General features: G+C 34.6%; 2 protein-coding genes across 2 annotated transcripts; both read left to right on the forward strand.

Moving 5' to 3' along the window:
- The first annotated feature begins 8,502 nt into the window (after positions 1-8,502).
- LOC104091686 (uncharacterized) lies at positions 8,503-11,125 on the forward strand. The gene is made up of 4 exons (XM_070181902.1): positions 8,503-8,774; positions 9,267-9,935; positions 10,099-10,272; positions 10,553-11,125. The coding sequence occupies exons 2-4, from the start codon at positions 9,878-9,880 to the stop codon at positions 10,957-10,959; spliced, it is 639 nt and encodes a 212-aa protein (XP_070038003.1). The 5' UTR covers positions 8,503-8,774; positions 9,267-9,877; the 3' UTR covers positions 10,960-11,125.
- An 11,680-nt stretch (positions 11,126-22,805) lies between these two features.
- On the forward strand, positions 22,806-24,240 carry LOC104091685 (uncharacterized). The gene is made up of 3 exons (XM_009597077.4): positions 22,806-23,093; positions 23,188-23,351; positions 23,518-24,240. The coding sequence occupies exons 1-3, from the start codon at positions 23,034-23,036 to the stop codon at positions 23,963-23,965; spliced, it is 672 nt and encodes a 223-aa protein (XP_009595372.1). The 5' UTR covers positions 22,806-23,033; the 3' UTR covers positions 23,966-24,240.
- Positions 24,241-24,943: the final 703 nt, after the last annotated feature.

Here is a 24,943-nt window from a genome sequence, read left to right on the forward strand (position 1 = left end):
AATCTACTTTATTATCCAGGCGGCAAAGAATCCAACAAACAGTGCCCTAGAAGTAATTATCACCATCATCAATTGTATAACTCTTTTTTCCAACTTTTGGACTTTAGTAGCTTCAGATTTGTTCATGGCTTCCATGGCAATTACTTTTTCCCCCAACTTGTCTCTTTCAATCGTAACCACATTCAAAGACGACGTTAGTTCTCTTATTTCAAGATGGGAACCATCCGCGGATATGTCATCTTCCCATTCGAAATAGCCACATGAATTATTCTGCCAAAGAACCATTTAAAAGATTTAATTTTCAAATAAAAAGAGCTAGATATAGTAGAAAGATTAGACAAATCCACATAAAACACTTACCTTGGGCCGTAGACATTTATAGAATTTTCTACCGGGGTTAGCTAGAGTGGTTGATGTGAAATGGTTGGCAATGATACCACATCGACACCTTCTCTAAGAGGAAGTACTACTCTGCGACATTAAATCTCACCTAAGATCAGGATAGAGTAGATCAAATGAGGGGAAAGGAAATTTTGTGCATGAACCCTAGTTTTTCATCGACTGAATATGGTCTTATTTAATCGATGGATGAGATTAATTAACGGGTTATAAGGGTGGGGCGGGTTTCTAAAAGAATGGGTCAAGATTTGCCTAGTTGGCAAATTATTATGGGGTCCCGGTGCCATGTTGGACATCTGTTAGGGTTAGGAACAAAATTATATACTATATTAACGGTAAATATGATTTTGGACGGAAAGTACAAACGGGTATAAACATGACTAATTTTCGATAGTATAGGAACAATTTTAACCTTTTTCCCAATTATATATATTGTTAGTGTAAAGAGCTTTTTATATTATCCTAAAAATTCTCTTGACTTAACTTTCTAGCTTGTAACATGGTCAAGAAGTAGCAAAAGCGACTTCATCCAAAATATATCGGGCAACTAAGATATTTAATTTCAGCAGATAGATTTTTTGCCGAAAAGCCAACAAGTGATGCATACTTGATTCAGTAAGCAAAAGTTAAGTAGTTTGATCAATCGAAAGTATACACGATAATTGTGATATATCTTATTTGGCTTATAAATTACTAGAAGTCTTAATGATTCGATTCACCCGATTATTTTATAAAATTTATAACATATCAATTTTTCGATTACTTATTTCATATAACCAAAAATAGACTTTTCGAAATCGTCCCACTCATCTCAATTTCTCTTCGGTATTGGTCGGTTCAACTAATTTTTGTTATTCTTTTCAATGTCATGTAAATGTCTAATAAAAGTTAGAATGATATGTATACTTGTATAGGACTTGACAAAATCTATAAACATTTTTACTATTTATATAGTGATAGATTCAAGAAAACATGAAAAATGGCCAGAATAGAGATCCATCGTATTATTATACAGCAGCGTAAAAGAAATTAAGCAAAGACAAGAGAAATATAATCTCACAAGTGAAAAGATATTAATCAAGATGTGATTCAAGAATAGAGTAAATAGAAGATTAAATATTCAAAAAGAGAAATCTAAATTATTTGAGAAAAAACATATTTAACACATTGTAGTTTGCTATTCACAATCGTCGGAATATCTTGCGTCTTACTACTCAAGCTGTCGGAACTAATTTAGTTTCAATAGAAGTATCAGAATAGGTTTTGAAGTTGGAATTTTGAGTTTTAATTATTTGTTGGCTTGTAATTGTAATTACTCATTTCATAATCCTAAGGCCTAACAAAATATTTAATGGTTTGTAGTTTTGAAACTTAATATATAAAATATATTTTATATATATCTAGACAAGGTGGGTTGCTCTGATGGTAAGCACCCCCACTTCCAACTAAGAGGTTGTGAGTTCAAGTCACCCCAAGAGCAAGGTGGGGAGTTCTTGGAGGGAAGGATGCCGAGTTTCTATTGGAAACAGCCTCTCTATAATTCGATACTTTTTCAATTTATTTTAATAAATTTAATTTAAAATCTACCAATTATTTGGTGCGGTTATATATTTAATTAAAAACCATACGATTTTATAAAGAGAAATCTAATAATCAGTTTGGTATGGTTCGATTTGATCGATTAGTTGGTTTTTAAAATTCATTGATACCCCTGTATTTAAATTACGTATGTGAATTCTTCTATTTTCAAGCATTAGTATATATAACTTTTTATATTTAAATATAACAGGGATGATTAAAAATAAATTTATTTTATTAAAAAGCTTAACAAAATCATTATGGATTTACTTTCGCAAGGTTCACATTGTAAGTTCTTCTACTAGTAACTTGTTAACATGTAAATGTCTAAAATATCAGAATCAATGCAATTTGGGCAGGATTCTAATTGCAACGGTAAAAGAAGTCATATTTGTTTAATAATTAATTCCTAGAACAAATTGACATTGTTGATAATGGTAATAGTTACATGGATTAATTACGATCACATCTACAGAAGTATTAAAAGAATCTAACAGATAACCATATCACTACAAACAACTATTCAAAAATTGGCCAAAATTTTGTAAAGAATTGTCCTAATATGGTGAATGACAATATTATTTTCCTACTAAAACAGTAATCTGTCAACTAATTGCATCCAAATCTTCAAAAAGGCACCTTTTCTCAATTTTAGCTATATATATCTCTCTACAAACCAGTCCTCAAACCACACTGTTTTTCAATATTTTAGAGTCCCTTGAGTAAATTTTCTCTCCTTTTTTTCTTGCTTATAGAGAAAATGGCTTCTTCAGATATTAACAACTGTCGTGAGTTAATTCCGTATGTCCCAATCAATTTCGCTAAAATCGTGGTACGTTGTCTTCCAACTAAGACTATTCTTTCAAAAGTGATTTTTTAAGTGTTTTGTATAAAGAATTAATAAGATGCATTCTGTAAAACTACTTAGATCGCTTGGATAATTTTTTTGGAAATTATTTTACAGAAGTACTCTTAGAAAAACAATAGAAAATTTTTTCTTACCCAAAGAAAACGGTTTTCTTGGTTTTTCTTTTCAAGAAATGGTTGCAAAACCAAACGTCAATTGGCATTTTAGAGAAAAGCATAGCAGGAGTTGTTATGAACTATGATAAATTAATTGCTGTTATAAAATTTAAATTAAGACAAAATTCTAGAGAACTTGATATAGAATTTTAATAATTTGTTTTATATATTTTTTTTATGCATCCTTTACAGGATGAAGATAACCAAAAACCTCATGATATCACAAAATGGGTGTTAGTACCCTCTGGAGTATCAAGTCATCCACCGGAGGATGTAGCGATAACAACAGTAACACTACTACTACTACAACTTATTCCTTTTCGTTTTCTTGCTTTGTGCTTTACCTTTTATTATCTTATATCTATATATGTGCTTTTGTGTGTGTGTGTGTGTGTGTGTGTAGGCATTTCTATACACTTTAGTAGCATTTGGATATGTTTTTGTTTTTCCTTTTCTTGGTTTAGTTTATAGAAACCAATTTTAGTGGAATAGTTAGTTGCATATATGGATTTTATTTTGACAAATATTATCATAATCCTTATGCCTCATTTTTTGTTGGTTTTGATTTTTAGAGAATAAAGTTTTGTATACATCCAAAAGGTCTTTAATTTATTTTTAATTTTACGGAATTTTTTGAGAGTTTTTTCTAATCCAAACAGGAAATGGCAAAGAAAAAAAACATATAAAATTATATATAAATCTAAAGGTCTTATATCTATATGTGTTCGTGTGTGTATGTGTTTTTGTGTGTGCGTTTCTATACACGTTGGTGGCACTTGGGTATGTTTTTGTTTTTCCTTTTTTCAGTTTATCTTATAGAAAACAAATTTAGAGGTGCATATATAGATTTTATTTTGACAAATTTTATCACAATCTTTATGCCCCATTTTGGGTTTGATTTTAGAGAACAAATCTTTTTATAAATCTAAAGGTCTTTATTTTTATTTTTTCGGAAGTATTTTTGAAAGTTTTTTTCGAATCCAAACAGGAATTGGTTTTTTGGAAAAGAAAAAACAAAAATAGCAAAGGAATTCGCCAAAAGCTTTTCTCTTTTGTTTGTTTGCATATATCTTTTTTGTCTGTCAAAAAGATGGCGAGCAATCACATTATAAAAAGAAATAAACAGTTTCTTTAATTAATTTTGTTATTTCCCCGATTAATGTTTATTGATCAGATAAACAAGCACATGATATATCAGATCTAAAACAATAGTAATTTCAATTTTCTATTTTATTAAAAAGAAAGATAAGAATAGATTTATTTGTAGTTAGGGTTCTTTCCTTCTTTTACATTGTCTTTGTTAAAGAACAATAACGGCTAGGCCTAGATTTGTTTGTGGAGTTTTATCAAATACTGATGCAATATTACAAGAATCTAACAGATTATCTAAATAACTAGTATGCCTTAATGTTGCAATCTACACATTTGTTATTTGATTTAAAATGGTCTCAAGTAAAAACAATAATTACACTGTTTCCGTTATAAATAAAGTTAATTGACCAACTAAAGGTCATAAGTGCAAGCACATCTAGTTTAACCACATTTAAAGGTAATTTTCTCTTTCATTAATTCTTAAGACACAACTTACGTATTCGCGTTTGTATGTATTACCCCTCATATAAAATACTTAAGGAGACTTTGTGCAATTTTTTTGTCTTTTTATCTTTGTTAAATTTTGTAGAATTAATCTTTTCAAACTTTTTTCTCTTCGAAGTAAAGTTATAGAGGTAGATCCAAGATTTTAATTCAGTCAGCATGTGGAATACTATTATATTGCACTTAGTGTAAATGTTTGTGTACATATAAATAATTTCTTTATTGTAGTATAATTTGAGTTGAAGGTGCTGCATGTCAAAAAGGTAATCTGCCCATAATAATGTAATTATGAAATTTAATGAATTGATCATTTTTAGTTCTCATCATGATAATTTCAATTTATGTTTATTCCAATATGTAATAAAGATTTGTTTTTACAGATCGCATCAACTTCTACACCACAGGAACCACTAGAGCAGAATTCTCTCCATCTGATATCTCAAGCGATTGAGCAAACAATGGTGACTCGGGTATGATTTTTTTAATTATTATTATTATTATTACATCTTTATCTTTTGCTTGTTGTTTAGTGATTTACTTTATGATCTTTAGATTTATTTTTCCATTGGCATGTTGTGCGATGATATATTTATTACTATCATTTTAGTATATTATTTTTCGCATTCTCATACATATTGTCACAAATCAGCAGAGAGCCAATTTTTTTAGTATGCTTAGACATTTACCGGATGTTGTTTCACAGTTCTTTTTCTTAGTTTCTTAGTTAGTTTGTCTATTACACTAAAGGACTGAGAATTAGGGCTATCATTTTCCAATCAAAGTCAATAACTAGCAAAATATCTTAATTAATTAACAATTTTTCTATTGCAGAATGAGCGTGTAACTCCCCAGCAACTCACTGCGAGGAAGAGAAGGTTGGTTAATGCTCAAGTCCTAGGCTACACTCCTGTTAGCTTCGTAATTCTACCTTTAGAAAGCGAAGCTAACACTTATACAGTAAAATTGAATAAGGTTAGTACATTTGGTTTTAAGATTTTGTTCATGTGTAAATTTCAATTTTTTCTTAAAACTTTGTCATATTTATTAGACAATTAATGTAGTTAAATACTTTGTTATGTACTCTGAATTATAGACGGGAGAACAACCAAACGATCCATTTGGACTCAATAGCAAATACAATGACATACTGCTTGGATGGACTGCTGAAACGAGACAACGTCCAAATGGACATTACGATACGGTAACTACGATTTATTTATTGTCCGCGCATACAACTTAATTAAAATTTTGTTTTAATTCGGTGGTTATATCTTGATCCTAAAAACTAGACGCTCTAACGAAAAGATAATTCAAGAAAATGAGAAAAATGAAGAATCAAACTTCTAATTTATACTAATATTGTATTAATTAATAATTGCAATCTTAAGAAAAACCTTGTTGTGTTGCAGTTTTACTACCATGAGAAAAAAAGTGCCGAATGCCGGTCTGTGGCGGATGTAAGAAGGTTCATATTCAAGGGTTTCGAGAAACTGAAGGTAGAAGTAGATCCAGAAACCAATGAAGTAAAAGAGTTTAGGGTAAGCTATTAGATTATTACAAATATAAACTTTCTTTATTATACTGTTGCACATTTCTTACAACAGTATTTTGATTAAACTAAGGTTGAGCAACACAACAAGAAAAGAAAAGCACAATCTTCAAACTCAGGGAAAGAACCTGCAGCAAAGAAACAAAAGGGCAGTAGTAGTGAACTGCCTGTTGGATGTGAAGTGATGTTGACCGAAAAGCCTATTGAGAATTTACCCGCGATTGCATACAACAACCTCATGAACTCGGATAATCACTACACAGAAGAGAATGTAGCAAGAGAGTTTATGGTAAGTTGTTACATTAAATGAGTTATTACAAGTAGAGTTTAAGTTATCCGTAAGGGCTCGTTTGGTATTGTTTACCCGGAAAATCGGATAAAGTTAAATTTATAAGTAGTTCTAAGGATATGTGATATAGTCTGACATAAATCGTACAGAGAAATAGAAATGTGTAGATTCTTGACTATAGAAGCGGGAGATAAATTTTTGAATAAGAAGAATGAGTATGCTAAAGTAAAACAAGCTCCAAGGGTTTATCTTTCAATAAGAGAAGTAGTCTTTTGTTACAACGTGTGAATGTCTTATGCTTACAATAATCCCCCTCTTTATAGTAGAGAGATCCTACTTTGTATACAATAAAAAATATATAGTGGAGAACCCATGATGAATTGTCTTTTCCCTAATTTCTGCCAAGATTCTTTCCCTTAGTGTAGTTGCAATGACCCTTGTCTGTGAGCTCGTTACTGACTCGAACTCGATATTGGATCAAGTCATCGGCCTTGACTTGAGCTCGATACTGACTCGAACTCGATATTGGATCGAGTCATCGGCCTTGACTTGAGCTCGATCCTGACTCGGAGTCTTGATATTCGGGGTGGGTGTCGGTCGGTCTGTGCATCTCCGACAACCTTCGCGTTGCCTTATGGTTCGATTTGGTTATGGGCCCGATAATGACACCGAGACGATCCTTGATCGGTCTTGGAGCTCGAATTATGACGCTATCACTTTGGACCTCGACTTGACCTTACGCAGATACCTTTCGATCGAAGTATTATTATCTCGACCAGTCCATACGACTGACTAATAGGTTTCGACCATATACAGGTACGAGAGATAAGAAATAATTAATCCCCGGATTAAATTTGAGAATGAGTTTATCCCACGTTAGGTTGAGACAAATCGCAGTATAACTAATCCCGAAATTGTAGTGTTATTTTTATCTTTAATATAGGAGGGTGGGATAACAATTCAGGGATGACTAATCCTGGGATAACTTGTTTTTTAACGAAACGACCCTTAAATGTAAAGAATTTTTACCCTGTCGAGTCACTTAAAGGTAAGCCTTCTAGAAATGCGGGTTGTAATTAATTAAGGTGTGCAAAAATTACTTACATCGGGCGGTGCAAATAAATTAAGCTCTTACAAATATTGTTGGATTTTTACTTTACTTTATGCTTATAACTAACACTATGTTAATTAAACTATAGGTTGGAGAGGCTTCAGAAACACCCTCCAACAAAAGAAAGTTAGAATGTTCAAACTCGGAGAGCAGCGAGTCTGCAGCGAAAATTCAAAAGAGCAGTGCTGAAGAACCTATAATAGAAAGGAAACCGACACATACATTTTTAGCTGATGCATACAACAATCTTAGGAACCCGGATAATCGCCACAAGAATGCGGATAAATCCAAGAAGGTTCATTCAAAGGGTAACCGGTTTTGCTTCCTTAATTAGTCTTTCTTGTACACGTACTTTGTTTAGTCTATACTTATTAATCTATCTAAATGGGCTTGATTTGCAGGGTCAAGGAGTAAAAAACCTTCGAATCGTAAGAGATTTTATAAGCCATCGTCCTCCAACCTCCCCGCGAATCCTATCCCCGTGCTATCGTTGTTTCAAAAAGGAGAAATTGGAAGCTCTAAAAATTTGGATAGCGTTGAAGTTGTTCCCCAGAAGGAAATGGACAAAGAAAAAGAGGGAGGCAAGCTCGTGCATGGGAAAGAAGATATCCACATAGTGGCTTTGCGCTTGGCAAAAAACAAAGAGTTGCAAACTCAAGGTAATTTCTTTGTGAATACTACTCTTAAAACTGCATTTGATAAGCAACAAATATTATTTCAGTCTAGTATGTGAAACGGGAGATTTGATTTTGTGGTCATTTACAAATGTTATTTTTGTTAAATCACCTCTTTTCGTAGGAGATCAGTAAAAAATAGCGCAGAAGACCTTAAATAAAACACGCACACAAGAATTCTAGTTTGTGTTATATTTTCATCACCAAAATTATTAGCTATATTAAATGATCATTATCTTTTGTTAGTTGTATTAATTAATGAGTCATCAATTTTTGTAGTGAGTAAATGTCCAAGTCCTTCGAAACTTGAGAAATTCGATAAGGCTTCTTCCTCTAATGTTTCCATTGATGCTCTCAACATGCCACCATTATTTCAAGAAGAGAAGAGTGAAAGCTTTGCTGCAAATTTGGATTGCTATGAAGTTTTCCCCCAGAAAGAAGCAGACAAAGAAAATGAGGGGGTAAAGATTGTGCAAGGGAATACAGATGGGTGGAAAGAAGATATCCACATAGTGGATTTGCGCTTGGTAAAAAATAAGGAGTTGCACATTGAAGGTAATTTCATTGTGAATACTACTTTTAAATATGCATTTGATAAGCCACAAAAATTATTTCAGTCAAGTACGTGAAACGTCACGGGAGATTTCGTTTAATAGTCATATTTACAAATATTATTTTAGTTATATCACCACTTCTCATAGGGGCGGCCAGCCCGATACACGAAGTATCTAACATTCTTGCAGGGTTCAGGGAAGGGCCGCACCCTAGGGGTGTAATGTAGGCAGTCTATCTTGATGCAAGCATCAGCGACTGATTTCACGGCTCGAACCCGTGACCTATAGGTCACATGAAAACAACTTTATCGTTGCTTTAAGGCTCCCCTTCCCACTTTTCATAGGAGATCAGTAAAAAGACACCGAAGAACTTAAATAACACACGGACACATAAACTTTAGTTTGTGTTATATTTTCATCACCAAAATTATTAGCTATATTAAAAGATCATTATCATTTGTTACTTGTATTAATGAGTCATCAACTTTTGTAGTGAGTAAAAGTCCAAGTCCTTCGAAACTTGAGAAATTCGACAAGGCTTCTTCCTCTAATGTTTCTATTGATGCTCTCAACATGCCACCATTATTTCAAGAAGAGAAGAGTGAAAACTTTGCTGCAAACTCGGATTGCTATGAAGTTTTTCCCCAGAAGGAAGCAGGCAAAGAAAATGAGGAGGCCAAGATCGTGCAAGGGAATGCAAAAGGCAAAGAGGTTTTTCCTTGTGTAGACGTTTCTGCATTTGAAGAGAAACGTGAGGAAGAAGTGGTTGTAGGGTTGGCAAAAAATGAAGAGTTGCCCACTCAATTTCCATATAATGAAGGTAGTTTCACTTTGCATGCTCTTCACAAACATATTTTTTACTTTTTAGCGCAAAAAGAAAATATGTTATATATTAATATGCATCAAGTACTATTTAGCTACAAGGGACGACCATTTTTAATTGTTTTCCTAACATAAGGGAATTTTGGAATCTCTGCAAATTTTGATCCCGTTCAAGCTGCTTATGACAAGAAAGTAGAGAAAGAAGAAGAGGGGAGCAAAGCTATTCATGAAAATGCTGATGAAGAAAACAATTATGTAGTAGAAGAAAAAGGTGAAGAAGAAATGATCGTTAGCCTGGCTAAAACTGATGCGGCGGCTGCTAAGTTTTCTCTATTTGAAGGTAATTTTGCCTAGTAATATGCATCAAGTACTATTATTTGCATTCTATAAGCCACAAGAACTATGTAATTAGTGAATGCATCTATAGTGTTTGTTATTGTTTACATAATAAAAATCTTTAGCTACAAGGGATGACCTTTTTTTTGTTTTCCTAACATAATTAGGGAATTTTGGAATCTCTGCGAATTGTGATCCCATTGAAGCTGCTCATGACAAGAAAGAAGAAGAGGGGAGCAAAGCTATTCATGAGAATGCTGGTGAAGAAAAGGGTGAAGAAGAAGTGTTTGTTAGCCTGGCAAAAACTGATGCGGTGGCCACTGCGTTTTCTCTATATGAAGGTAATTTCGCCAAGAAAAACTGATCTGAATAAACGCATTAGATGTGTCACAAGAATGTGCACCTTCGATTTGAGAAATTGTACATAATAATGTGATTACAAGATAATTATAGGTAAATTTTTATTATAAGTATTACATGGTAAAAATGGTACGTACTAATTTTTTATCACAAATTTAAACTACGTTGATAGCGTAAATATTTTTTACACTATCACGTACTATATATAACTTAAATCCATAAGATGGTCAGATTTTAAAAATAGGGTCATGAAATTTGCAGGAAATGACAACCAGGCCATGTTGGGCTCAAACACATTTGAACTTGGAGGGAATAGTGGAAGCATTGCAAACTTTGGTATGCATGAAGTTAATCCTCAAAAGGAAATGGACAAAGCAAAAGAAGGGGCCAAAACTGTGAATGAAGATACAAATGGAAACAAGGATCTAATTCCTGGCGACGACAATGCTTCTAAAGAAGAAAGAAAAGTTGAAGAAGATGTTGCTCAAACCTTGGCCAACATTGATAAGTTCGACATTTTCTCACACCATGAAGTTAGTTTTCTTGATGATCAACACGTGGAGGGATTTTACGATCCAAACGCCTATCTACTCAGTCAGATTGAGACTAATGACTTTGGGATTGAGAATCATGAGTTTCTTTATAATCACGGTTTCCAGCATCTTTGATCATTTTGGGACGCCATTTTGTCTTTGTTTTAAGTGTTCGTTGCTATGATAACATTTATGTTGTTTTCCATTTTTAAGTCCAGTCTACATTATATTTGTTGAACAATTGTTTCGTTCCGTTTTGGACATGGAAATTTGGTTTAATGCGTGAACTATTCATGTTTAATGTTACTTTGATCTCACATACAACTGTTGGTAAAATAAATATATCCCGTCCAGAAATAATATTCACGGCAAATAATAACACAAGAGACTAACAATAACATCAAATATTTTAACTGGGTAAAATACAATGCCCGAAAGGAGCAATATAATACCACTATAATATTACATGTCAAAAAACTATTACGACTCAAAAGAAATAATACTCTTTATTTTAAATATTTCACCACAATATTACTCCCACTCTATTTTCTCACCGACTATAAAATAGTCTGTGGATTACTCTCACAACGCTATTACTTCTCTCTTATTTTGGTATGTTTGAAATGAGGAACGAGGGCCTCTATTTGTAGCACGAAGAGCCTATTGTTTAACCAATCAAAATTGATTGGTATATGACAATTTGCATATCTTGCAAATTTGTTCCACCGCCCAGCCGCAAATCCAACCAATCAACATTTTTGCATATTGCAAATTGCAATACCAAAATCAATTGATCCATCAAAACCAATTGCCGTCTACCATTGCTTTATTTTCCACCAATCACATTTTTTCTTTAGTTTTTTTGTTTCTCTTTTTATTTAATGAGGCTGACCGTACAAATCTCTCCCTTAATTTTATTTTTTCTTTTTCATTCCAAGTCTTATCTCAATCTCTAAAAATCGTCAAACTTGAGAGGCTTTGTGAAGATATCTGCAACTTGATCATGAGATTTCACATATTTGAGCTCGACTTCCTTCTTGGCAATGCATTCTCTGATGAAGTGATACCTTGTATCTATATGCTTGCTTTGATCATGATACAATGGATTCTTGGCAAGTGTCTGTGCGGATTTGTTATCAATACAAATCTCTGTAGCTTGGCAAATTGAGCTCTTTTAATAATCTTCTCAGCCAAATAGCATGACGCGTACAAGATGTTGCTGCAATATATTCAGCTTCACAAGTCGAGAGAGTAACAATTGATTATTTCTTTGAACTCCAAGACATAACAGAATCACCCAAGAAAAACACAAAACTAGTTGTGCTTTTTCTATCATCAATATCTCCCGCATGATCACTATCACAAAATACCACAAGGTTGAAATCACTAGAAGAAGAACAAAACAACCCAAAGCCGATCGTACCTTTTAGGTAACGAAGAATTCTTCTAGTGACTTTCAAATGAGTGGAGGTAGGAGCTTCCATGAAGTGGCTTACTACTCCAACTGCAAAGAGTATATCTGGCCTGGTACAAGTAAAGTACCTCAAACTTCCTACAAAATTTTTGATTCATCAAACTTGGACAATTTTGTCCCACTCTCCATCGGTGTGTTCACGGGGTTGCAATCGAGCATGTTGAACTTCTTCAACATCTCCTTCGTATAGCTTTCTTGAGAGATGAAAATTTCATCCTCCATATGCTTCACTTCTAGGCCCATGCAGTATGACATGAGCCCTATGTTTGTCATCTCGAACTCACAGGACGTATCTTTCTTAAAAGTTTTAAACAAACTTGGGATATTACCCGTAAAAATAAAATCATCAACATAAAGAAAAACAAGTAGATATCTCCATTAGTATAAACTTTAAGGTAAAAAGCATATTAATGGAGACAACGAGTAAACCCATTGTCTTGAAAATACTTGTCGATGTAACTATTCCATGCTCGTGGGGCTTGCTTTAATCAATTTAAAGCTTTCTTCAACTGCAACACTTTATCTTCATGGTTTTTAACCACAAATCCCAATGGTTGTTCAACATAGACTTCTTTTTCAAGATAGCCATTTAAAAAGGCTGACTTGACGTCTAGTTGATGGATCTTCCACTTCATTTGTGCCGCCAAAGAGATAAGCAAACAAATTGTCTCCATGCGGGCAACATGTGCATAGGCTTCTTCATAGTCAATGCCTTGCCTTTGCTTGTAGCCTTTAGCCACAAGTCGTGCCTTGTATTTCTCCACATCTCCATTAGCATTCTTCTTTGTCTTGTATACTCATTTAACTCCAATTGCTCGACGACCCTTGGGTAGAGTTGTTAACTCCCAAGTGTTGTTCTTCTCTATTGACTTGATCTCCTCTTCCATGGATTGTCTCCACTTTTTGTTTGTAACAGCTTCATCAAAGTTCATTGGTTCACTGTCAGTAAAAAGACAATATAAAAAATCAAAATTAGTAACTTCTTATGTATCATAGAGCTCTTGAATACTCCTTGTCCTTTGCGGTTGTTCATTTGAACTTTCTTGAGAAGAGGGAGATGCAACATTGGTTGGTGAAGGAGGTGGAGTTTTATCCTACACAGGTTCCACGGTCTTTAGTTCTTCTTCATCACCAAAGTATGGAAGAAAATCATATGAAGTTTCTTACTGAGCTTCCCAATTCCATGTCAATTATTCATCAAATTCAACATCGCGACTTACCACCACCTTGCCGCTGCTTGGGTTGTATAACTTGTAGCCTTTTGAACTCGTATCACATCCAACAAACGCATGCTTGACACTTTGATCGTCAAGCTTTGCTCTCCCTTGTTGTGGCACATGAACATAGGCTATGCTCCCAAAGATTCTCAAGTGCTTGACACCTGGTTTTCTTCCACTGCATGCTTCTTGAGGGGTTTGATCTCTAACATTTCTTGTTGGAGACCTATTATTCAAATAAACTGCACAAGAAATAGCTTCCGCCCAAAATTCCTTGGGCATAATTTTAGCTTTCAACATATATCTATCTATATTAAGAATCGTTCGATTCTTTATCTCTGAAATTCCATTTTGGTGGGGTGAATAAGGTACCGTTAGAGGGCGACGAATTTCACGAGACTAACAGAAGTCATTAAATTCTTTTGAAGTTAACTCGCCTCCTCTATCGGACCTTAAAAATTTTATTTCATATCCACTTTTTTTTCCCACAAGTAGTTTAAAAATTTTAAAAGCAGCAAAAACTTTAGATTTTTGGTTCAAGAAATAAACCCAAGTCTTTCTACTAAAGTCATCAATGAAAAGCAAAAAGTATTTATTTTTATCAAAAGAAGGTGGATTGATTGGTCCACACACATTAGTGTGAACAAGCTGAAGCGGTTTGGTTGATCTTGATATGTCCTCATTTGGAAAACTCCTCCTTGCATGTTTTCCAAGAAGACTAGCTTCATACAATTGATTGGGATAGTTGATTGATGGTATCCCATGCACCATATTTTTTTCGCTCAATAATTTGAGTGCTTCAAAATTCAAGTGCCCAAATCACATGTTCCAACACCATGATTCATCTTGCACATTAGCCTTCAAACACTTTGTATCAATTGTTTTAAGATTGAGAGAAAATAATCTATTCTTTGCCACATGCACTTTAGCAATTAGAATTTCACCTGAATCTCTAAGCCAAAGATGCATATTTTTCATGTGGGTATCATATTCATTTTCAAGAAATTGGTCCAAACTCAAAATATTACTTGTTAATTTTGGGACATAATAAACATCTTGAATTAACTTATGGTCACCATTTTTACAGAAGATTATAATTGTACCTATCCCTTCGATTTAAATCTTTGAGGTATCTCCAAAGGACACATTACCTATCACCGTTTTATTGATCTCCACAAACTTCTCTTTGCATCCACACATATGATTACTTGCTCCATTGTCCAAATACCACGAGCTACAATCATCCCTACCTTCTTCCTTGAGTGCCAGCGACAACGTTGACTCATCTTCTTCTTTCTAATCGTCAACAAGGTTAGATTTTTCTTCAACATTGCTACAATATTTCCAAGAGTAATTGCCAAATTTATGACAATTATAACACTCAATTTTTTATTTGTCATACCTTTGTCCATTATTTTTTTGGTAGTAGCCACGTCCTTTTCCTCCTCTTTGTCCACGACCACAACCTCTGAATGTTTAGTGAATTAAACTTTATTGTTGAAGTTGTTACCGTTACTTCTTCCTCTTCCATGACCGCCACGTCCTCGTCCTCGTCCATTCCCTCGATAGATCTTTTCACCTTCATAATCCTTAAAGGATGCCTGACTTTTAAGAAGTTGCTCCAATGGCACTTCTTGTCTCCTCTTGATCTTTTGTTCATGGTCCTGTAAAGAACCCTCTAATTGATCCACTATAATAGAGTCTAAATCTTTAGACTCCTAAATAACACACATCATAAAATTAAATTTAGGTGTTAAAGTGCGAAGGATTGTTTCTACCACACAAACATCTTCTATGTCCTCCCCGTATCTTCTCAATTGAGGTGGTAGCATTTCTCAAATATGGCATCATCCAAATATTGGTGGATGAGTGTGAGGGCTTATTGATCCTTCTTCCTCGTCTTTGCCAAGACCTCTTTTTCCTCGGGTTTTGCATACCCTCTATCTACGATTTCCCATACATCTTGAGAGCCAAGAATGGCTTTCAGACGTAGATACCATTTCTTATAATTATCTTTTATGAGACATGAGTACTGAAAAGATAGCGTTCGTCATGGCTCTGATATCACGTTGTTGAGAAAATAAATATATCCCGCCCAGGAATAATATCCACAAAAAATAATCCTAACACAAGAGAGTAACAATAACACCAAATATTTTAATAGGATAAAATACAATACCCGAGAGGAACAATATAATACCACTATAATATTACAACTGTGTAGTGCCAAAAGACTATTATGACTAAAACAAAATAACATTATTTATTTTAAATACCTCACCACAATATTACTCCCACTCTATTTTCTCACAGACTATAAAATAGCATGTGTACTACTCTCACAGCTCTAGTACTTCTATCTTATTTTGGTATGTTTGAAATGAGGAACAAGGGCCTCTATTTATAGCAGGAAGAGTCAATTGTTTAACCAATCAAAATTGATTGATATCTGACAATTTCAACCAATTTGATAATTTGCATATCTTGCAAATTGGTTCCACCGCCTAGCCGCAAATCCAACCAATCAACATTTTTGCATATGAAATTTGCATATTGCGAATTACAATACCAAACCCAACCTATAAGAAAAGAGTAAAAATAATGGCTCGTAAGGTTGTTGCTGGTGGAGAGCAAATTCAGAAAATCAATAAATAACTGCAAGAGAATAGAGAGGAATAAACCTCAGAAATATGATGATTCCTTCAAATCTACTACTGAGGGGGAAGAAACTGTTTCTTCTGAAACTGAACAGGTATCTTCTGGCCCTAAAGTCACTCCTGAGACAATTTCTGAAGTTGCTGCAAATTTGGAGAATAGGTTTGTATTGGTAGGTTCTATAGCTGGGGTTGAAACACAGAGTCTGGAGGAGTTGGTGGTAAAAATCAAAAAGGAAAAGAAAAATAGAGCAAGGGTGTTAGGAGTGTTGTGAGGGGAAAGGGTAAAAGAGTGGTTGATTCTTCACCCACTCTTGTTAGTTTAACCAAAGACACAGGTGTAATGGTTGTTTGGGGAGAGAAAACTGATGGAGTAGAGAAGAGTGTGAAGAAAACAAGGGGAAGTGGCTCTAGGGAAGCTGCTGAATGGCTTGTTCAACTTGGGAAAAATGTAGATGAACCTGATTCATCTGTAGAGAAAACCCTCGCTGACCTACTGAAGAAAGTGACTGAGAGCTATAATCCAAATAATAAAGGTACTTCCAAGGCTAAAACCCCTGGTACTGCTAGGGCTAACAAGAAAAGGAAGGTTGCCCCTTCTGTTACTGCTGAAATTCCTCCCACAGGAGGAAGAGCCACAAGAAGCCAGCTAAAGTAGAATGAGGCATAACTGCAGAAAGCCTTAGAAGAAAGTAAAAGAAAAGCGGTTGCTAAAGAAAAGAAGAAGATGGATGAGCCTGTTGAGGCTGTTGATATTGATGAGATGGACCTGGTCCTTCGAGATGAAGAAAAGACTGAAGAAGTGGAGGTTCTGAGTCCCAAACCCAAGAAAGCCAAGACTTCCACTAAGAAATCTCTTACAGAATCAAAGTCTGCTGAATCATCCACCCTGACAAAAGAAACCAAGTCTTCTATGAAGTCAAAACAAGTGAAAATTGTTGAGGAAGAAAAATGGAGTGGAGAGGAGGAAGATGATTCTGACACTGAGAAAGACAAGATGGCCAAGTTTGGCAAGAATACTATTTTGAAGGGAAGACTCCTCAGGAACTTGGAGGAGCAAGGAATAGTGTTGTTATTGGAGAAGTTGGAGTTGCAAGGCTGGAAGGACATGGTCCTTCAGATGGATGGAAGGTTGGCCAGGAGTGAAATCGTTGAGTTTATGGCAAATGCTGAAGTAAAAAATGGAAGGGTGACTAGTATAGTCTCCTTTTAATATAAAGGAGTTGGGAGAAATTCTGGGTGTACCTGCTGAGGGGTACAATGACTATACAAAGCACAAGTGGCCAAGCCTAGAAAAGCTTCCTACTTCCCTTGCCATTACCAGAAAATTCAGTGATAATGAGGAGGAAATTGAGCCCAAGGTTGTGTACAAGAGTGAGATGAAGCCACCCCACAAAGTGTTGTTTGAATTTGTCAACAAATGTGTTCTGCCAAGGCAGGAAAGGAGGCACAATGCAAACTTCATAGACTTGGTCCTCATGGAGTGTTTAGATAGTGGGAGGCAGATTAATTGGCCTGGATTTATAATCCAGCTTCTTGATAGGGTTCTAAATGGCATCAAGACTCATGTCATTCCCTATGGCTTCATTCTCATAGTTGTGCTTGCACATTTCAAGGTACCTATGAAGAAGTGGGAGGTTGGTACAAGCAAGAATCATTTTGGGGCAAATACGCTACTTGCTTGTGACTATAAAGTCCATGCCACTCCTAAAGAACCTGGTTCATCTAAGAAGGTACCAGTGAATAGCAAGGTGCGAGCCTTGGTGTAGCAATGTGGGGCTAAGGATGCTGAGATTGAGAGCTGAAGAAGAGGTTGGTAGAGGTAGAGACTGAGAGAGATGCTCTCAGAACTGAGTTGTCAAGATAAAAGGAGAAGAATGATGGAATTCTTCAGGATATGCTAAAACTCCTCCAAGCCAAAAAAACCAAGCACCTAGCTCTTCCCAACCTTAAGCCTCCTAGCCTAGCGTAGATCAACCAGTGACCCAGTTTAGGATTCTTTTGTTTCTTTTGCTCACGTTTCCAGTGCTTTTACTTCTTCTTATGCTTTGTGGTAGAATCTTATCAATCATCAATGAAATTTACTGACTTTTACTCTAACTGTTTGTTTATATTTCTTTGATGGTTAATATCCTTAACTTGATATATGATGATTAATCCATGATTGCATTTGAAGTAGCCCAGTGGCCATGAGTAAGTTTAAAATCTGGTTATCTTACATATTTATGCAACTTTTCGATGATGCCAAAAGGGGGGGAAAGGTTGTGCTTTACACTTTGAACAGTGATATTTATAACCTGATGAACCTAGTACTTGATGATAAGTGATAAAACGGGAAAATATTTCTAACATTGTGTTGATGTTGAGCTAAGTTGAAACAGGGCATAAGCTTATGAAAAAGCACGAACTTTGTCATCATCAAAAAGGGGAAATTTGTTGGCCCAAGTGAAGGTTAGTTTTGAAGATTGACAAAGGAAGCTCAGGCATGAACCAGGTTCATCCCTTGTGTGCATAGACATGGGAAGATTCGAGCATGTGGGATGCACGTAAAGGAGATAAGCTTAACTTGGTATAATTGATAGCTCCTGATAGAAAAGGTTGCATAATTGATAAGGAGAAGGACTCCTTACTCAAAGCGAACACTATGCAAGATAAGGAAGGAGTTAGAAGTTGGGATCAACTAGAACTCTTCCTCCAAGGATGAGTAACATTAGAACTCTAGTTACTTCTTCATCTACTAACTCTATATATTGCAGGATGTTCTCATTCTACAGGTACGCACAAAAGCAGAAGTTAAACATGAATTGAGAGGCAAATAGCAAGGCATTTTGCAAGCAATTCGTGTGTGATTCAAGTGTACAAACCTGAAACTACATAAACTAGATAGAAGAACCAGCTCCAAGTATCTGTATTTTATTCTAATTCAATTGTAGTAGGTGTTTTCATATTGTACCTTTCAGTTTTATCTAGAGAAAATTGTAATAGGTACTCAGAGTATTCAAGGTAGAGTTAACTTGAAGTTGTCGCAACAGTTAGAGGCCGGTTGCCACAACAGGGTTAGAGTTAATCGTAGGTTTACAAAAGTATTTTGTAAATTTTTGGCTTAGTGATTTAGTGGAGAGTTTGGAAAAATCCTACTGAGAAGTAGGTCGTGATTCTTTCACCTTTTGAGCTAGGTGTTTTCTACGTAAAATACTTGTGTTCTTTACTTTTCGCATTTACTGTTTCAGCAGTAGTAGTTAAGGAACACATAGAAGAACCCGGTCCTTCTATAATCAGTTTAGGCAAAAAATTGGGCACCGCACAAATCCTCCCCCCCCCCCTCCCTGTGTGATATTGAAGTTAAAACATCATTATATTTACTAAACGTTGACTCCCCTTGATTTTTAGATATATCTAATTATTTATATTTTGACACTGTTTAATGAAAATTCTGGCTCTGCCACTGTATGTAAGAGATTTTATTTAAAACCTATGCTACATGTTCCCGCCTGATAAGGTCAATGGCAAGCTGTAACTTAACTTATCAATCCTAATATGATAGAGAACATATTCTTACAAATAGACAACTGCTTCATCAATTTTTCATTTCTAAATCAAATTTTCTCATTAAAAATTTTAAGGCTGCATCACTCATCCTAATACTTGAATAAGTAGATAAATTGTCCTTTCATCTTCGCTAAGGTCATCAATATGTTTGTTATTTATTCTATTGGCATGCTAATCTAATTAAAAGTTAATTAATATCTTTTAAGAATAATACAAATTAAGCTTTATAGATGCGATTATTTTGGAATTTACAATTCTAAACTTGATAGAGTAGTTTAACCCTCCAAACCAAGTTGATACTCCCAAAAGGGTTAATTTAGGCCTTATATTAAATACGTGTATCGTTAAGATAAATATCTGCATATTATCCTATTGCTATAGCCTATATATTATCTTATCCAATCTTTTTCGACCACTTATAAACAACTCCAATAATTAACTCATACGAATATGAAGCACATAAGGCAATAACAGTTCCAGAAAAAGTTTATGCAACTCCGCCTGTACTGGCTTGCTTACGTTGCTGGTTCTAAGTTAGAATAAAGAAGAAGGGCTATAGTAGGTTTATCACCAATGTAAAACTAGCTAATTCATATGAATTGTAGTTTGGGACCGGAACATATATAGTTGTAATAGTAATTTCTTTTACCACCATTGTATGATAGTCGGCCCTTCTCCTCATTTCGCCCTTTAGATTGGGATAGCTATCTTCTGGCTCTACCTACGCTTTATAATAAAAAATTCTACCTCGGCCTAGTAAACCACCGACAACAACTAAAGTAGTTGTTGTGGGGTCAACCTCATTAAATAAAATAGAAACAAAAAAACTAAAAAAAAAATATGATTGGTAGAAAATAAAGCAATGGTAGGCGGCAACTGGTTTTGATGGATCAATGAGAGATGCAAAGCGAAAAGGGGCAGCCCCGACCACATCTACAAAGTCAAATCGATCGAAGAAGAAATGAGGAATTTTGAAGACTTATTGAAGATAGCTGAAGAGGATTTTAAGGAGCTACAATTTGAAGAACTCACAAGTATCATGAAAAGGGGGCAAGAATCCAATTTCTACTTTGTTTTATTTTAACTTTTTCTAAGCATTATCATATGTAATATCATCATAGAGTGTGTTATAAACTCTATGATGATCATAGAGTATTTACTACTTTCTAGTTCTTATTTTTTACATGCTTGCTAAAAGATAGGTTGTTCATTCCTCAATAGGAACTGTAAGGTAAGGTCTAACTCAGTATGTATTTGCTATAAGAGGCAACACTAATGTAGCTTTTGTCCCCCTTACTTGTACTCTTCCTTTGTGATTTTTCTTTTACTATTAATAAATTAGCTATTGGGCAGACCGCCTAGTAGTATAATTTGCTAAAAAAAAATAAAAAAATAAAAGGATTTTTTCAAACTCTCCACTAAATCACTGAGCCAAAAACTGCATTTACAGAACACTTTTGTAAACCTAGGATTAATTCTACCCCGTTGTGGCAACCAACCTCTAACTGCTGCGATAACTTCAAGTTAACTCAAACTTGAATACTCTGAGTACCTATTACAATTGCCTCTAGATAAAGCTGAAAGGTACAATATGATAACACTTACTACAATTGAACTAGAATAAAAGATAGACACTTGGAGCTAGTTCTTCTATCTAGTTCATGTAGCTTCAGGGTTGCACACTTGAATCACACACGAATTGCTTGCAAAATGCCTTGCTATTTTGCTCTCAATTCACGTTTAACTTCTGCTTTTGTGCGTACCTGTAGAATGAGAACATCCTGCAATATATAGAGTTAGTAGATGAAGAAATAACTAGAGCTCTAATGCTACTCATCCTTAGTGGAAGAGTTCTAGTTGATCTCAACTTCTAACTCCTTCCTTATCTTGGATAGTGTTCTCTTTGAGTAACGAGTCATTATCTTTATCAATTATGCAACCTTTTTGATCAGGAGATATCAATTATACCAAGTTAAGCTTATCTCATTCACGTGCATCCTACATGCTCGAATCTGCCCGTGTCTATGCACACAAGGGACGGACTTGGTTCATGCCTGAGCTTCCTTTGTCAATCTTCTAAACTAACCTTCACTTGGGCCAACATATACATAAAATAAAAAAACTTATCTAGCAATATAGTATAATTTTCTGGAGATGGGGTGTCTGAGACCCCTCGGTCCAATGTGGCTCGCCACTGTTACATATGTTATCATAACTAAAGAAAGAAAAATAGAAAAGAGATTTTTTGGTGCCATGGGACGTTGTCGCACATATCCATCAAATATATGTGGGCGTTGGGCACTTTACCATGGCTTGGTAAATACTCCCTCAGTTTCCACGTTATTTGGCATAGTTCGGAGTAATATGATTAAACTAATAATTTTCGGTAATTCTAACAAAATATTTTTTAGTTTATGAAACAATTTTTTTTATATATTTAGAAATTTATAAAAAAAAATATTATAATCCATAATAAATAGTAATATAAAATACTTAAAAAGTATTGTAAAAGGATTTCTTTTGACTTTCTAAATAATAACTACGTCACGTCAAGTGGAACAGATGGAGTACTTATTTTTCACCCTATATATTACAACCAATGTTCGTCATAGCATGCGCCATTTTTTACTTATAACCTATTGTGTGGTTCATCAAATTGAATGATTAGTTTATTTCAACTTGACAGAGAAGTTGACTTTATTTGTTCTGATGCAACCACCAATATTAACCTTTTTCCTCTTTTGTCTTTTTCATTTCTCTCTCATCCTTTGGGGGTACTACTTGAAGATTGCATATAAGTACGGCCATCTATATATATGTATAAGTGGATAAGAATTGGATTATTTCGAAGACATTACAAAACATATTTTATACTAAGTTCTTGCATACCAACACATGAAAAGACAAAGCTAATAGGTAGATCACGAATCTTGTTAACTACTTCAATGTCAACACCAACAAAATGTCATACAAATAAAAAAATAAAGTTGGAAAAAGAGCAAGATATCTATTCTTCGTCATTAAAGCATTTAATAAAGTATGGGTGTACCCATAGATTATCATATACTTAAAAAAAAGAAGTATAAAGTTAGATACATTTATTGACTGTTGAACTGCAACTAGTGTACACGTTGTAGTTGTGTCTAGAAAATGTCAACTATACTCTCCAGAAAACAACTAGTCCTTTAAGAATCTTATAATATATTCTCAAGTTTGTATTTAAAAACAACCAACAGTTGTTGTGAAAACCACTATTTCTTTTATATCTTGAAAACAAAGGAGGAGGAGGAAGACGAAGAAGAGAAAAAGACAAAGATGAAGCTAGTTTGGTCTCCTGAAACAGCTTCAAAAGCTTATCTTGACACCATAAAGACAGTAAGCAGCAAAAGATTTTGCTTTGAATATTTTCCTCCAAATTTTATTTTTCATTCAGTGCTTTAATTGTTTTTGGACTTGTATTCATATTCAGTGTGGAATTTCAAGAAAATCCAGTGCTGCAGAATTTTTATCAGCCATGGGGGCAGGGTACAACGCGAAATTAATAGTTGAAGCATGGAAAAGTGATAAGATCAATGGTGACTCAATCTCCACAAGCATCGGCCTAGCCGTCGCGTCAAAACATAATCGTGGCAGGTACGTAGAGGCGGATGCAACCTAGTTTAGCACTGATTCAGCTGGATCCAGTATTTTTAAACACAACATAAATATATGTAAAAAATTACTAAAATTTTAGTAAATATAACATTCATAACCCTAAAATTTCAAAAATCAAGTTTAAATTCTGGATTTATTTATGTAGGTACGTGTGCGTGGTGCCAGACGAAGAGTCAAGACTAGCGTATGTAGATGCCATGGAAAATTCAGGCATGTCCTTGCCGGAAATGATGGTGGGAGAGGCAGAAGAGGTGATGGAAAGGTTAAATGGAGTTGACTTTTTGATTGTAGATGATAAGAGAAGTGACTCTTTTTCAATCTTTAATAGTGCTAAATTGAGCCATCGCGGAGCAATTTTAGTGTGCAAAAATGGAAGCAAAATAAGGAATATAGAGACTAATAAGTTCGGTTGGGATGGAGTTCTTGATAGTAAAGTTTGTGTTGTTAGATCAGTGATACTTCCATTTGGGAATGGATTGGAGGTTGCTTATATAGCAAGTAAAGATGGAAATCAAAAGTCACGAAAATACGCCAAGCGTTGGATTAGACATGTTGATAGAAAGTCAGGTGAGGAGCATGTTATTCGACGATGATCTGCATACTTAAGTGCAAACCTGCCTTAATAGTATATTTGGTACTATGAAAGTCATTTTTCTTATCAAATCGAAATCTCATGTAGTTCGAATATATTTTCTTTTTCTTTGTATATATCAGTTTGTCTTATGCTAATGAGGCCTTGTTATAGCCTAGGTTGAGGCAGTTTTCCCTTTCTGCTCCTGAAGGAAAGAAATAGTTCTTGGTTAAGGCACTTCCATGATGATACTTACTTTTGGTATAAATTATGTGATTTAAACCTTTTTTTTCTGAGGTTTTTCACTTGATGTTTGTTACTCGCACGTGGTTAAGATTAATTTGGATTTGCGCAGTATAATATCCACTAAAGGGGAGTGCTCTCCCTATCCGAACTTTTTTCCTAACCGATCTAAACCTATTAATTAATTATTACTCCTACTATCTCATTTTGCAATTGACTTCCTTAATTTCTAAAAACTTTTCACTTCGTTACTTACCCTTTTAACTTTACAACTCAATTAGTTGGTTTAAATCGTGGTAGAGTTTGAACACTAATTCATTGGATACAAATTAACGATCGAAATAACAAAATGAAACTTCTTCGTGATAAAGTTTCTTTGTAAAATTCGTTTACAAGAGAAAGCATGTATCCTCTATTTCTGTTTACTTGATCCTTTTTCAAGAGAGAATGTATCCTCTACCTGTTTTGCTTGATTTCTATCTTTTATTTTACAAGTCCTTTCTGCATTTAGTAAGATAACCCAAGGTATATCTTTATAGCAAAGTGGTACGATTTTGAGAAGCAAAAACAAAAAATAAAAAACAAAAAACATAACAAAAGAATAAAAAACATTGTGAAACTCAAGAAAATGGAAACATATAACGCAGCACCAACCATAACCGTCTCAAAAGAAAAGAAGAATGGCAAATCAGGAAAGATCAATTGTGGAAATGATACCAGCTTGTCACGACCCAAAACCCAAATCAGTTGTGATGGC

This window comes from Nicotiana tomentosiformis, chromosome 8 (assembly GCF_000390325.3).
Source record: "Nicotiana tomentosiformis chromosome 8, ASM39032v3, whole genome shotgun sequence".
Classification (NCBI taxonomy): Eukaryota; Viridiplantae; Streptophyta; class Magnoliopsida; order Solanales; family Solanaceae; genus Nicotiana; species Nicotiana tomentosiformis.

What these genes read in the sequence shown, in the direction of transcription:
- LOC104091686 (XM_070181902.1), top strand. Translation starts at nt 9,878, where the DNA reads ATGATCGTTAGCCTGGCTAAAACTGATGCGGCGGCTGCTAAGTTTTCT. An exon ending in TAAGTTTTCTCTATTTGAAG is followed by an intron (nt 9,936 to 10,098) that starts GTAATTTTGCCT and finishes TAACATAATTAG; the next exon opens with GGAATTTTGGAATCTCTGCG. An exon ending in TGCGTTTTCTCTATATGAAG is followed by an intron (nt 10,273 to 10,552) that starts GTAATTTCGCCA and finishes TGAAATTTGCAG; the next exon opens with GAAATGACAACCAGGCCATG.
- LOC104091685 (XM_009597077.4), top strand. Translation starts at nt 23,034, where the DNA reads ATGAAGCTAGTTTGGTCTCCTGAAACAGCTTCAAAAGCTTATCTTGAC. An exon ending in ATCTTGACACCATAAAGACA is followed by an intron (nt 23,094 to 23,187) that starts GTAAGCAGCAAA and finishes ATTCATATTCAG; the next exon opens with TGTGGAATTTCAAGAAAATC. An exon ending in TCAAAACATAATCGTGGCAG is followed by an intron (nt 23,352 to 23,517) that starts GTACGTAGAGGC and finishes TTATTTATGTAG; the next exon opens with GTACGTGTGCGTGGTGCCAG.